The following is a 14,528-nucleotide window of genomic DNA, read 5'->3' as shown; positions in this document are numbered from 1 at the left end:
TTTTAGATTTGTTTGATTTCACATATGTTTTCAAATAATGATTTGGAAATTGGAAATCATCCACCTTTTTGCCCCTGTGTTCTCTGTTTTGTTCTCCTAAGATAAATTTGCCATAAAATTAGCTAAATAATGATAAACAAGCCTAGTTCTTGCTTTACTATATACTATGAGAACTTTTAATACCACATTCTCAGTTAAGTGGGATTTTTTTCTCCTCACAAATTGAAAAAATGAAATATTAACTATAAGATGCTGTTCAGGATTTGTTTTTGATAGCAATCTTGCCAGAGATTCAAGATTATGATTAATATATTAAACAGCTTTCTAAGTAAATATTCATTTTTAGAAGAATTCTAATTTTAAATTACATTTTAAAGGATATCTAATTAATCTTTGTTCATCCACAAGCAATTCAGTTACCCAATTTTATTTCAGATTTTTAATAAGGATTTCCTATATGTTGGAATTTAGTGATTGAAACTCTTCAAATGTGACCCCTATACTTGGTAGCAACTAATTTTGAAAATGCATGTTCAGGAAAAATTTGATATAGAAGTTTTGTATTTTTTTTAATGTCTACAGCTCTTAAGTCCTAAATTTACCGTACATTTGTATATGCATGCACCCTTAAAATTTTTTTTCTACAAACTTCATAGTCAAATAACTAAATTTGCTTTATATGGCTGGTTTAATTCTATCTTCCAAAGGCTTTCCGGGCATTTATCGTAACAGTGCTTGTCGTTGGCAGGCCCTTTAACGAAGGGTCAGGTAGTCTGCCTTTTAAATGACCAGTTCATCAAAGCCTTAACCCACAAGCAAATTACCAGCATTACAGATACATATATTTCAGGAAGCATTTACTTTGCTAAATATGACTGGGTATTGTATTTTCTCATGGGACTTGTCCCTCAAAAGAGTAAAACATCAAAATAACATTTTTAAAAATTATGGTAGTATTTTCGTTGATAGGAGACAAGAGTTGCATAAAAACTTTCTAAAAACATTTTGGTAATATGTTGATGAAATGACCACAACTTTATTATTTATCCTCATGAATATGGATTTTTGCCTTCACCAGGTGATTACATTATAAAGCTGTGCTTTGACAAAAGACATTGAAGTTGTATGATTTTATTGAAGTCAAATGTGTTGTGAGATTATGTTTGGAAAGATTATATTTGTAAATTGGAAAAATCCTAATAGCTCTTCAGATTGTGTGGGAGACTTTTAAGTGACCGTGTGTAATAGAAAAATTCCATTAAAAGTTAAAATCTGTGACAGCATAACTCCAGCTCCTACATTTGGGTCAAATATCTCTAGAGATGGCTGCAGAGTTTCCTTTAAAAGGCTGTCTTTGAGTTTTCTGTAGCTTTGCACATATTGATCTTCCTCAGTAATGGCCTTCTTTCCCTATCTCTTGCCCTATTATGTCATTTTATTTAGGGGGTTAATTTAGGCAAAAATATGTCCATAAATATGTGGGTTGCCTTTTCTGTGGATTACTGGCAACTAAAAATACAAATGAGCATTCTTATCAGACAGAAAATGTTATTACCCTTCAGTGATTAAAATAGATGCCCAAGTGAAAGCTTTCTTGTTAAAATGTAATAAATTTAGGATTATATTCTTAATGAAGTAATTTTCACCGTTATTAAATCTTCCTACCCCCCGTTTTCTGCTGTGCCCATACACAGAGAACCAGTAGGACCACTTCTTAATAGGGATACATTGTTATGTCTGTTATATAAAACAAAAAATTTTTATTCTTTCCATCATGTTGTCTAATTTTAAAATTGGGGTGGTAGAGACTGGCTAGGATTTAGGTATAAAGACTGAGTGCTTTCTTGAGCATTTAAATGATCGGTATAGATTATTACTGATCCAGCCACCTGTGCTATAAGTTTAGAAACTCATATATAGATATGGGCCAAACCATAGAACTCAAGTGCCATTCTACAGGACTACAAAGCTGTTTATAACAAGTTATGGTGTTAAAGCATAATTTCTGGATCATGATCTTAAACCTTTAATTGGTTTCATTTCTACTTGACTCTTTACTAACAAGTGTACATGATGGCCTGAAAGTCCATGTTGAAATTTAAAGTTTGAAGTATCCAGATCAAATATGAAATTATTTTACATTAAAAAAATACTTAAGTACAAAATATCAGTTGTGTAATCATGGTAAAACATAAAATTTTGCTATAAAAGATTTTTAAAGGCTATTTGATTAAAACACTTATTTACTTAAACTCTTTGCTAGAATTTTTTTTAGAATTCAGCATCGGAGGAGGAATGTGACATAATAATGATCGAAAGCCGAAAGTTTAAAAGTTGTGATGCCCTCACATGGTTGGAGGGTTAATCTAGCTTCTAAGGACTGAATGTTGTCCACAAGAGTGTCTCATCAGGTCATAAATTGGTAAGACTTAATGGATTAGATTTTATGTATTATACCTGATGTTATTGTATTGAGATGAATATTTATGAACAAAATGAGCATATTGTATAACTAAGAGTATAGTATTAAATGTAAGTTAAAACTTGGAATTTTTAAATACTTGGATTATGGAATCCTTTCAAAGTCTTATGAAGCTGAAGGCCATATCTTTGCAGTGGTGTTTAATAAAGTAATCAGTTTAAAAAATAAAGTGAGATTATTTAAATATTGCTGTTGCATCTGTTATAGATGCTTACAATATAAAAGAGCCCCAAATACCTTCTAGCTATTATCCCGGGAGATATTTGAGAAATAATATATTAATCTTTTATTTTTTAAAAACTTTACTTCCATTTTCTTCATAAAATATAGTTTAAATTTTATTGCTTTGGGGATCTTATTTTTCTTAATAAAAGGCATTTTTCTTCTAGATGTCTCTAAAAATCAAGAAAAATTTCTCAATTCCTACGTTGAGAACACGTGTTCTAAGATGCCAATATCAAATGACAAGGTTATGTTAGAAGTCAATATACCTTTTTTTATGCCCTGAAAATTAAAACATTTCCTTTCAGAATGTATTCTGTTTAGAAAACAAAATTTTTTAACTTGTTTTGTTTACCTTCTTATTTTCCTTTGTTTTACACAGCTGTATTTTGTAGGACTCTTAGAATAATACAGTTTAGATTAGGATGAGATCTCAATCTTCAGTCTGAAGATTATCATATTTTGCAGATGAAGAAAAAGAACCTGGGTTAAGTAATATTTCCAAGGTCATACAGTTGTAGAAAATTAATATTTTAATTAAAGTATGGTGCACATATCCTGCAAGTCTATGAAAGATTATTTGAAGTTATCATCTAAACAGGCTACCATATCTATTTCTGACTTTATCTTAACCAGAGATATGTTATTCTCTCCCTTACATGCATGCACACACATACTCACAAGCATTCTATCTTTTGAATAATATTCTAAAGTGTTTCTGATATGGTATTCCGATATGGCGTCCCTTATTCTATATAGTTTTTGGATTTTTTTTCATTTTCTACAATAAATCTACAAAACTTTGGTAATTGGGAAAATAATTTCTAATTTCTTTAGTGTAGGACATCCATATTTAGTAGTCAGTGGATGGGCTTCAGGGGATCGTGAACCTGAAGAATTTTGGATAGAACTTCATCTATGTTCAGTTTTTAGTGAAAGATTCAGAGCATTCGTCAGATTTTCAAAAACAGTTAACATTGCCAGTGAATGTTTGTGTCTAAGGGACAAGCCTTGTTAGACACCCAAATATGTGACTTAAAGAAATTTTTAATGAGTACTCTAAATCTGTAACTCTTACTGATATATATTCAAGGCTGGTTTATTATAAGTGACCATTAGACTAATGGAACAAATCAGAGCCTAGCTGCTTTTAGCTTAGGGATTTCATACTGTCAATCTCTATGCTCAAGGGTTGATTGGATTTCTTCACAAAGTAGTTGTTTTTTTGCTACTGAGTGGTTAATGTGTGTCAGGGGCTGTCCTAAGTATTTTTGGCATGTTATCTCATTTAATTTTCACAACAGCCATATCATATAGATACTATCAATATCCTCAGTTTACAGAGAACAAAACTGAAAGCTTAGAGAGATTGAGTAACTTGCTCAGATCACGTAGCCATTAAATGGTGGAGCTAGGATTCAAATCTAGCTTTCTAACTGGAACCTGAGCTCTCAGTTGGTATGCTGGTATGCAGAGTAACCCTGGAAAACTTGAAGGATAAGATAAGGGAGAATTTTATATTGTATGAAGATGTGAATATGTACGTTTGCTTTCCTTTGAACTTAGGTAGCAATGGGTCATCCTCCATTATAAAACCATCTTTTAAAGCATTTGCCAAAAAATGAATTTGGTAAGTTGCTTACTATCTAAAATTAAGTATTTATTACATTAGAAAATAACCTCTGTCTAAATTTAATGCTTATGATTATAAGCAAATATGTCATGTATGTATGTATTAGAAAAGTTTTAGTACTTAGTAGAATAGTACTATACTAAGTATAACCATTGAGTAACTTACCCTTTAATATTTAGGATTTATAAATAGCAAACACTGGGAAGCAGTTTAAAAAACTACTTTGAACTGGAAATGTTTCTTGGGGAGGGGGATGAATCACATGTAAAACCACCTACTAAGGGTTACGTCAGAGTTTCCCATTTGCCCTTAGTTATCAATAATTCTATTAAGAAACCTCCTTTATGTCTACTTTTAAAACACTTATGTAGCAAAATTTATTTTTTGGATACATGGATTTCTGTATTGAGCACCTACTTTGTGAAAATCCTTTTGGTTGGTTAAATTTTATTCTCAGATGAGCTCCAAGGTTATTAATTATAACCTTTTCCTTTTTTTGAAGTGTTTATAATGAAGTTCCCGTGTCTAAATATGGCTTAAAGTTAAATCCACAATAATAGTACTGCTTAAAACAAAAACAAGTAAAACCATAAGAATTTGTTTACTCTTCAGTTAAATTAAAATAGTCTGCAGATCAAGTGTAAACTTAATTTCTTCAGTACCGCAGTTAAAAATGTACAAACAACTTCATAGGTCATCAGAATATGAGAATCCTGTCTTAAAAGACTTCTTTTAGATAATATATTTGTACCCCAGCTTCTTCAGTAGTAATATATTTGCCTTTTCAAAATTAAAGTTATGGAAAGTTTGAGAAATAGAATAAGAATAGTCACACCTAATCCAAGTTTTTAACACAATTCCTGTCTCGGTGTTTGCATATTCCCTTCCAGACTTTGAGTACATATGCATGGATATTAATAGTTGCAATCATGGTTAAGTAGCTTTTAAATAGTTTTTAGTGTTCCAAATATTTGTCCATTTTTACAAAGCTAATACTAATATGTCATAGGTTTTGAATTTTAGACTGATATTTTGACATCTGTGATACCAGCCCTTCCAGGTTTTCTTCCTACCTTTCTGATTGTTTCTTCTCAGTTCCCTTGGTAGTCTTTTCCTTTGTATTTGTCCTTTTAAGTATTATTGGTATCCTCAAGATGCTGTCCAGACTCTTCTCTCATCTTAATTAGGCTAAGAGCATACAGATGGCTTTGGGTGTCATCTCTATGCTGTAGGAAGCCATCCATATGCTCTAGGCACTCAAACTTGTTGCCTAGGCATCTCTCCTTACATTCACACTTCCCTGATCTCTCATAGCCAGTTCATCACAAAGTACTGCCATGTCTACCTTCTGAGCATTTCTTCAGCCTATTCATCTCTCATCCTCATTCAGGGCACAATCCTTTCTTATGTGGAAATGCAACAACCTTCTAACTCTTCTTCATTATTTGAATTTTCTAATATGGCTAACTGTACCTACTGTTCTTTTTACATGGAACATTTTCGTATGAGTGTCCTTTTCTTCTCCACCCAGCTGTGGTACTTCTACTACACATTCTTTCCTGGCTCGAGATCTTGACTATGTGCCCCCAAAACACCTTCTAAAATCTTGCCCTGTCTTAGCATGTATCACAGCTCTAACCTATCTATCTCCTGCACTAACCTGTGAACTCATAAATTTTGGGATTATGTTTATTTGTTTTTGTATCCCCATAATCAGCATCTGATAAATGTTTAAGTACATTAAAATCCCTCTGGAATGTGGCATCACAAAATTTGGTATATGGAAAGAATGTTAAAAATTACTGTATACAGTTAGAGGCAAAAGTCAGATGTGGAAACCGGGTCACCCAACTTCTAAGTCAGTATTCCTTGTGTATTTCATGATATTTAGATTTTGGCCACTATATCTTGCTCATACAAATTATACAGTTAACATATTAAGTGTTTACCATGTGCCAGACACTAATACATTATCTCACTGAATCCTGTATGCTGGTCCTATTATTATCCTTTAGAGAGGCTAAATAAATTGTGTGAAGTCATATCATAAAAGTGATGAAGTTGGGATTCAGACCTGGGTATGACTCCAGAGCCAAAGCCCTTTTATTCACCACACCACCTCTGAGTTTATCTTCTGAGTTTAGAATTAACACATCTGAATTGGAAGGGAATTTAGTGGTCATTTATTCCAACCCCTGTCTCATGCTTGAATCATGTCTACAACATACCTTCCAAATTGTCTTCTAGCCTTTGAACACCTCCAGTGATGTTTATCTTGGCATCCTGTTCTTTCTTTTTCCATTTCATGTTTAAACCTTTTGTAAACCCTTCCTGTAAAATAGAGAATCTAAAATGTGAAGCAGAAAAATCAGGTGATTGCCATCACATAAAGCATTTAGTAAAGAGATTAGGTTCATGTAAAAACATAAGCTGCACTACAGATTTTGTGGAAACATTGAACTGAGAACATTCTCTAATTAGTTCTGTGTTTTCATAGCTGCCATAATCAAGAATATAGGTCCCAGTTCATGGCTATAAGCCATCGGTGTTAGTACAAACGTAGTTCTAAAGTTCTTTTTCAAAAATGGATAAGGAGACATTGCTTAGCATCTTAGAGATCACAAGGATGTTTTCCTACTTCATAATTATTGATTCTAGTGATGATGCAAGGATTTCACAGGTCTCGTTTATATGTGCTTTGATCTACCAATGTAAAAAGAGTGAAGTACGTCTGAATTTCTTCAGACTCCTGGATCTAGTTTGCTTAGAACTTCCCCTTATTCATGGGGCATGCTTAAAGGCATGGCAGTTTGAATTGTCTTCATCTAACCTGACCAAACCAGCAAGACTTTGGCCTCCTCTAACTTCAGGGTAGCTTTTGGTTTCTTTCACTTCTTCCCTATAGATTCAATTCTTGTTGTCTATAGAGAATGATTTTGCGCAATTGAGAGAACCCACAGATGGATGTTTATACAATTAAGCCTTTGACTAGGTTACAAAATGATTTCTCCCTAAATCCATGATTCTAATGTAAAAAGATCTTTGTCAAGGTTTTTATCCAAAAGATCATTAAGAGTTTTTAAAGTCCAGTTTATTTTCCACAAGTCTTCTATGACTTTGTCATCACCGTGATCAGGAACTGCTAAGTTTCACTGTCCTAATTTTGTCAGAAGTAACTTGAAAATCTGTGGAGCTCTAGCTTTTCTATTCCTCAGACTTAAACAGTTTTTCTACTTAACTTCAGTTGCCTATATTATATAGAAACTGCTAAACTTCTTCCTCCCCAGTAACAACCAGACACAAGGAACATCACAGAAAGGTTGATTGACTTTTTATTAAAGCTATCTTTGTCAGAGAGAAAACAGCTTCTGAGGAGGTCTGCCCATTTTTACTGTGTTCCAGTGACACCCTTCTAATTAGTTTCTAATAGTTTAAATAGCTGGTTAATTTCTTAGTTCTTTTTCCTGGCATGATAAGCCCAACATAAGTTCATCCTGAACTTACAAAATATAATTAGTAATATATTAAATACTATAAGTTTTATTCCACCTTTTTCTCCAATTAAATGTTTAATATCAGTTGTATGCAGAGTGTTGTAATAAGACCTTTGAGATGAACACAGTTCCTACCTTTAAGGTTTAATTCAAGGGAGAAGAACATTCAAAGACAAAGCAAAATTGTTTGAGGAAGAATTAGAGGCGTCCTGGGGCCTGTTGACAAGAAAGGAAGAGAGCAAAGAGAATTGTTGGTGAAGCATCCCCTTTCAGAGGATACTCTTATCTCTAGAATCTAAATTGATGTAACAAATTTCAGGTCATGATGTAAGTCTAAATTCGACATTAAAAGATTTTACACAAATTGATGTGTACAAACTATTGTGAAGTTCTGTCATTTACCGTATCTATATTATAGAATTGCTACTGCCTAGAAGAATTCAAGGACATGGATCTAGATTTAAATGAAAAACAGTTCTCGGTTAAAAACTTTTTGTCACTGAAAATGTACTTATTTGAGTACAGTTTTGCTTGAGCAAAAAAACTTTATAACTGTTTAGATTTTATAGTAGTGCTGCTCTGTACTTTTCTGTATTGTCCTCTGTACTTTTCTGTATTGTCCTCCACCAGAATCCCTTTTTGAATTAGATAATTCTAAAGCAGTGATTCTCAACTAGAGTAATATGTGGTTTAGAAGCAAAGTAACACTTTATCCTACTCTTTTTATTTGTTTTTAGTGATATTTATTGTTGCAATTTCATATAAAATTAAAGGAAGACATGGGACCATTTTTAGTTAAGCACTTTTTTGGAAATTTTTATGTTGAATTAAATTCAGTTATATGTCAATGGGCTTTGGAAAAATTTCCCACAGTAAGTTAAGATTATTTTTATTCTAAACGATGAAACATTGAGATTCTATAGAGGATCAGTTATTAATGTTCAATCCACAGGATGCTGGATGTAAGTTTAAATCTCAAGTCACACAATTTTTATTAGCGTATATTTTGTGACTGCATTAAATCTTTAACATTTGACTGAGTACAAAGAAATCAAGTAAATGTTAAGGCATAACTAGGATTATTTCATTCTTTGGGTGAGACATAAATACAAAGGCTGTTTCTTAATACTAATCATAATTGATTTTTATTCATACCTCACTGTTTCAGTTGTAAAGATACACTGGGATAGTAGACCTTATACAGTGTCAAAGTCCAAATTGATCCAAACAGTAGAAGAAACTGATTTTTTTAAATGTTTACTATTATTACAAGTCTTGTATAATCCTCACAGCAATCTTTAAGATAGGTACAATCATGACCCATTTTACAGATGAGGAAACTGGTTTCAGTATATTAACTTGCTAGGATCACTCCTCTAGTGACTAGTAGAGTTGGGATTTAAAACCAGCTTATCTAATTCTAAAGCCTGAGCTCTTAAGCCACTTTATTATTCTTTGAGAATTCAGCCTTTTATTTAGGTAGCTTCTAAGAGGGTAAGCTGTCTTACCCCCAGAATGAAGTAGAGAGTGAAAAAAAAGTTAAGCCAAGTGGTAGTAAACTGATAACCTAGACAACTTTAACTCTTCAGGGCATTTATATTCACAGTACTTTCTTTATATTTGTTGAAGATGAGCAGTTTAATTTTTTGCTCAAACCTAAGCCAATCTGAATTTTTAAAACCTCCCAAATGCAAGACATTCATTGATTAAAATTAAAATAGGCCATATTTTTTCCCTGATACAATATTCTCTTTATTTTATTAAGGAGTGATGACCATGCTTAGTACTGCCCATTTAGTCTAAATCAGAATGAAGCACTGTCTCTTTAAAAACCTCATGATACTCTTAGTTTTATTTTCTGGGTTTATCCCCATTTTGAAACAGTTCCTTGATAACCTCCATTTTTATTTATTATTATCCCTGTCCTTTGGAGACAGATTAGGAAGGGACATAAAGTAGGAAAGAAAGATTAGTTAATAACCTAGGAACAGAAGCTGAGTTTTGCTCAGGTAATCCTAGTGGCTAGCCTAGTATAATTTTATTTGTCCAATATGTTGTCCATAGAATTATGCTTTTTCTATAAAGGTATTTTATTTTAAATAATATCTCTGCACCTCAAGAAGGCCTCAAGAAGAGACAAATGTGAGGCCATTCAATAGAAATAATTAGCTTTCCCAAGAAGGGTAGTTTCTTCTCAAGCCTATCTTCCATAACTCTTCACACATTGGTGTTCTCCAATGTTTTGGCCCATTTGTCTTCTCACTGTTTAAGCACGCTCATCTCTCAAGAATTGGAGCTACTTACCACATTCTGACAACTCTCAAATCTAGACTTCTAGGCCGGAGATTACTCTATAGAGTTGTACACACCTATTTCCAGCAACCTTCTTTCTAAATTTCTCCACCAGGATTATATCCCAGATGTCTCAAAATTTAACAGTCCCAAGTGAAACTTAAATTTCTCATTTTCTTCACTTTATTCCCAGGTTCCTCTGTCACTCACTCCCCACCTCTCAAAAAATCTAACCTTCCTGTGACACATTACCATCTCCCTACTCCTACTTGCTCCAAGCTAAGCACTCCAGTCATCCTTGGCATTTTCTTCGTCTTAGGTGAGTCCCTTTCCTTTATCATCCCTCTAGTCTCTCACAGATTCTCTGTGCTTCAATTGTAGAGACTATTTCATTTTACTTTGCTTAAGGCCTGTGAACTAAGCATTTTGCAGTGTCCTGCTATCCTCCTTGCTTGCTTTGGTAGCTCTTTTTTCCAAGACCCATCTTGTATATTACCAGGTTTCCTTCTCACCGACTCCCCTACACACACACACACACACCCACACCCACACGTATACACAAACCCACATTTGAGTGGTTACACTAAGTTCCGTAAAAGTCTTTGAAACTAAATGATGAAGGAAAAAAAGCCCAATGAGAGTAACTTGCCTCGGGACACAGCACATCTGAGGTGAGGCCAGCCTGCAGTGTGTACTTGCTAATTCCACATCTAGTGATCTTTCCGCTGGTGGACACTGTCAAACTTTGTATTCTTCCAACCAATGTTCAGTAAGTGTCCGGCACTGTGCAGAGGAGACAGATTGGAATTTAGCATTTTTTACAGAGTATCACCTAGAAAGATAAATGTTACTGAGATTTGGCTACATAGGAAATAAGAGGCAAAGTTTGTTTAGGATTTATGATCTGTTGCCTCCAAAGGAATTTGGATTACCTAGATGTATGAATTAGTTATTTGGCAGCAAGAACATATGGCAAGTTTAGTTTCAGACTAAAAATGAGAAATGAGATTAAGGAATATTTCCCCAACTATTTGTTGTGAGTTTAGTGAAAATGATAGCATTATCCGTGTCCGTTAGATACCAAGGACTGCTTGGAAAAAGTCAATTTTGCCATTAAATGTGGAAAGTGGCTTTGGGGGTGATCCAGTACAGCCACTTCATGTTATGGCTAGAGAAAGAGGCCCCAGAGTCAAAGTAGCAAGTGATGTAATTAGGACTCGAATTCCAAGTGTACAATTTGTGAATCCAGGCTTCTACAGCATATGAATTCTTTAGTAGGTGGCTGCCAGCTGTGTGGTAGATTCTGTATAACACATAGAGCTTTATCTGGTAGGAGATAGATGCAGTTGTTAAAATATAGCCTAAGTGCCATAAGGGTAGTGTGGGGCATGACTTACTATACTACTTCTGGAAGGGTTAGAGAAGCCTTTACAGAAGAGAAAATATTTGAGATGAAAGCTGTAAAAGAATGGTAGCATTTCTACTGAAGTATTTAGAGTGAGAAACAGTATGAGCAAAGAGAGTGAGTGAATCATGGATGGTCTCAAGGAGTTGAGGATATATCTAGCTTAAAAGTTGAGCAGGCATTTGGAATGGGGGGAAGAATGTAAAGGTTAGCATTAGAAATAAATTAGTAAGCTAGTTTCTGATTTTTTTTTTTCCTTTGGCCCATTTTTATGTCATTGCTGAAGAATTCTGAATTAATTTTAGAAATGTTAGATGAATTTAGCTATATTAAAAGGTTGTTTTTATAATAGGCCCACTGCTGGGTGAAAATTTATTCAGTGCTTATTGGTCTCTGAAGTGAAACACAAATGTTAGAGTTTTATGTTTTTGTTTTTATTTCCTTTGACATTCTTTTCTATCATGTTCTTTCTCCAGTTTTGTTCATTTTCGTATGCTTACAGTATGAAAATTTCCTTAGGTGGTGAAAATGCTATTATTTCCTCATAATCAAAGGGAAGGAATGCTATTGTTAACCTTTTAAAGGAGAATTGACCTTTACTACAAAATGGCTGTTAAACATAGTCTTTTTCCCTGGAAGGCTTTTTCTTAATCTTTATACTTTTCCTAACACAAACTCTTATATGTTTTTAATGTCTCCATTCCTATTAAGAATTTTTATTGAATTTCTCCTTTTCTTTTTTTCTCTTTTTTTTTTGCTGGGGAAGATTTGCCTGAACTAACATTCATTGCTAATCTTCCTCACTTTGTATGTGAGCCTCTGCTACTGACAGACTAGTGGTGTAGGTCCACCCCCAGGATCCAAAACCCCCAAACCCAGACTGCCAAAGCGGAGTGCACCGAGCCTAACCACTATGCCACGGGGCTGGCCCTGAATTTCTCCTTTTCTAATTTCAATTTTGTACTTTTTAGGAAAGATAGTCCTTAAAATCAGTATTGAAAAACATCAATCTTTTACTAGATTAAGATATACTTTAATCATTAAATTCTCATGTTTTTAGAAATTGGTTAACCATCAGCTTCTATCCCAGCAGACTAAAGGAATGGCTTTAGAATATCTAGAAAGAATATATGGAACTACATCCTTGTCAGGTATTCTGAGCTAGACATCAATTGCCAAAATTTGAAATCCTTTTTAGTCCCTCTCTCTTTTTTTACTTTTAGGTGCTAGTGTACATCTCAGTCTAGGTAATTGTCAGTTAAATACTGTTTTTGCAGTGTCAGGAAGTAAATTAAAGTATCCAGGTCTATAGTGTCAGATTTTTAATTCGGGCTTAAGCCCCTTGTATCCTTCACTCCCCAGTAATGAATTATGCTGTCATCCAATTACGTATTGCTGCTGTGTAAACAGTACAATGAAATCTCTTTCAAGAGTGCCTGCTCTAAATGTAAGCACTCCAACATTGGAGAAAATGCCACCACCCTCCCACCCCTTTCTCACACCCTTTCTTTTTTCAGTCTGACTCAGGGGAAGGAAATAACTTTTTTCGTTGTCAAACCTTGTGTAATGTTAGTCTAATAAGAAATAACTAGCTAGTGCATAGGCTCATTTATCTTAAGTAGATGTGATTCCGTGTTCTTATAACATTTAAGTATTTAACTTGAAATAATAGAATACTAATTAAACTTTTTTAGTTTATTTGCAATGTTTGGATTGTAATGGTAAAATTGCTGTGCATATTTCACTTTTGTATCAGTCTCCAGTTTTTCCAGACTACATTTACATCTTCCATCTTGAGTGTTTTTTAACAGAATTTAGTTCAGCTAGTTTTTATATTGTTTAATTTTTAGAGTGGCTCTACACAAAAAAAAACTTTATAATTATATCAGAATTTTACTACAAAATACTAAAATAATTACCCCCAAATATTATAACTTGGAAATGTAAAAAGATCTGGGGAAAAAAGGTAAAGTTAGTATTAATCTCATGTATACTTTCTTTGGAGTGCATTTTTAATGTAACATTTTTATATGTAGCCTGTTGTATCAGATATGTTTATCACAGACTTTTACTGTTTACTTACCAGAATCACTTTGAACAGAAATAACTATATTGGAAGTTATTAACATTATTTACACCATATTTTTAAATGATTATAATTCACTCTAAGTCAAGGAAATAAATTTTACAACTCACAAATACGATTTATTGATTGTTTCATATGTTGAACATGGTATCTTATCTTCCAGAATGAAATAGTTCCTAAAGAAAGTGGAGTTGTTGGTTTCTCTTCCCTCCTTTCTCCCTTTCCTGTTTCTTGTCTGCCATTTATTTGTCTTGAGTTCATACCATACAGAGTAATAATTCCTTTATGAGTCATTTTATTTTGCAATGTGTTTTTCAGTATTCTCCAAAGTGCAATGAAAGTCTTCTATCCCTGTCCCCCATGGTCCTGCCTTCCCAAACAGATAACCACTTTCTTAGTCTGTGTATGTGTGTCCTTTCTGTTTCTTTATGCATGTACAAGCAAATACAATATATATTATCTCCCCCTTCACACAAATGATAGTATACACACATCTGTACTTTTATTTATTTTTATTTTTTTGTGAGGAAGATCAGCCCTGAGCTAACATCCATGCTAATCCTCCTCTTTTTGCTGAGGAAGACCGGCTCTGAGCTAACGTCTATTGCCAATCCTCCTCCTTTTTTTTTCCCCAAAGCCCCAGTAGATAGTTGTATGTCATAGTTGCACATCCTTCTAGTTGCTGTATGTGGGACGTGGCCTCAGCATGGCCGGAGAAGCGGTGCGTTGGTGCGTGCCCGGGATCCGAACCCAGGCCGCCAGTAGTGGAGCGCACACGCTTAACCACTAAGCCACGGGGCTGGCCCTGCACACATTTGTACTTTTAAAGATCTCCAGGATACATTGTTCCCATCTCAGTAAACAGAAAAGTATCTTCATGGGTTTTTTTTTTTAATAGATGGGTAATATTCATT

At 33.9% G+C, this 14,528-nt stretch overlaps 1 protein-coding gene across 3 annotated transcripts in view; it reads left to right on the top strand.

Annotated features, from left to right (window-relative positions):
• Positions 1-14,528, top strand: part of TSC22D2 (TSC22 domain family member 2) — a 49,210-nt gene that overhangs the window by 23,961 nt on the left and 10,721 nt on the right. The window contains exon 2 of one of the 3 annotated variants that reach the window (XM_058550993.1): positions 2,264-2,371. The exons of the other annotated variants lie outside the window; for them this stretch is intronic. Within the exon in view, the coding sequence (XP_058406976.1) occupies positions 2,264-2,306 (43 nt within the window). The 3' untranslated portion in view covers positions 2,307-2,371. Of the gene's footprint in view, positions 1-2,263; positions 2,372-14,528 lie in introns of those variants that run through there. 3 annotated transcript variants of the gene reach the window in all.

This window comes from Diceros bicornis, chromosome 2 (genome assembly GCF_020826845.1).
Source record: "Diceros bicornis minor isolate mBicDic1 chromosome 2, mDicBic1.mat.cur, whole genome shotgun sequence".
NCBI classification, from domain to species: domain Eukaryota; kingdom Metazoa; phylum Chordata; class Mammalia; order Perissodactyla; family Rhinocerotidae; genus Diceros; species Diceros bicornis.
This window is presented reverse-complemented; position numbering and strand designations above follow the sequence as displayed.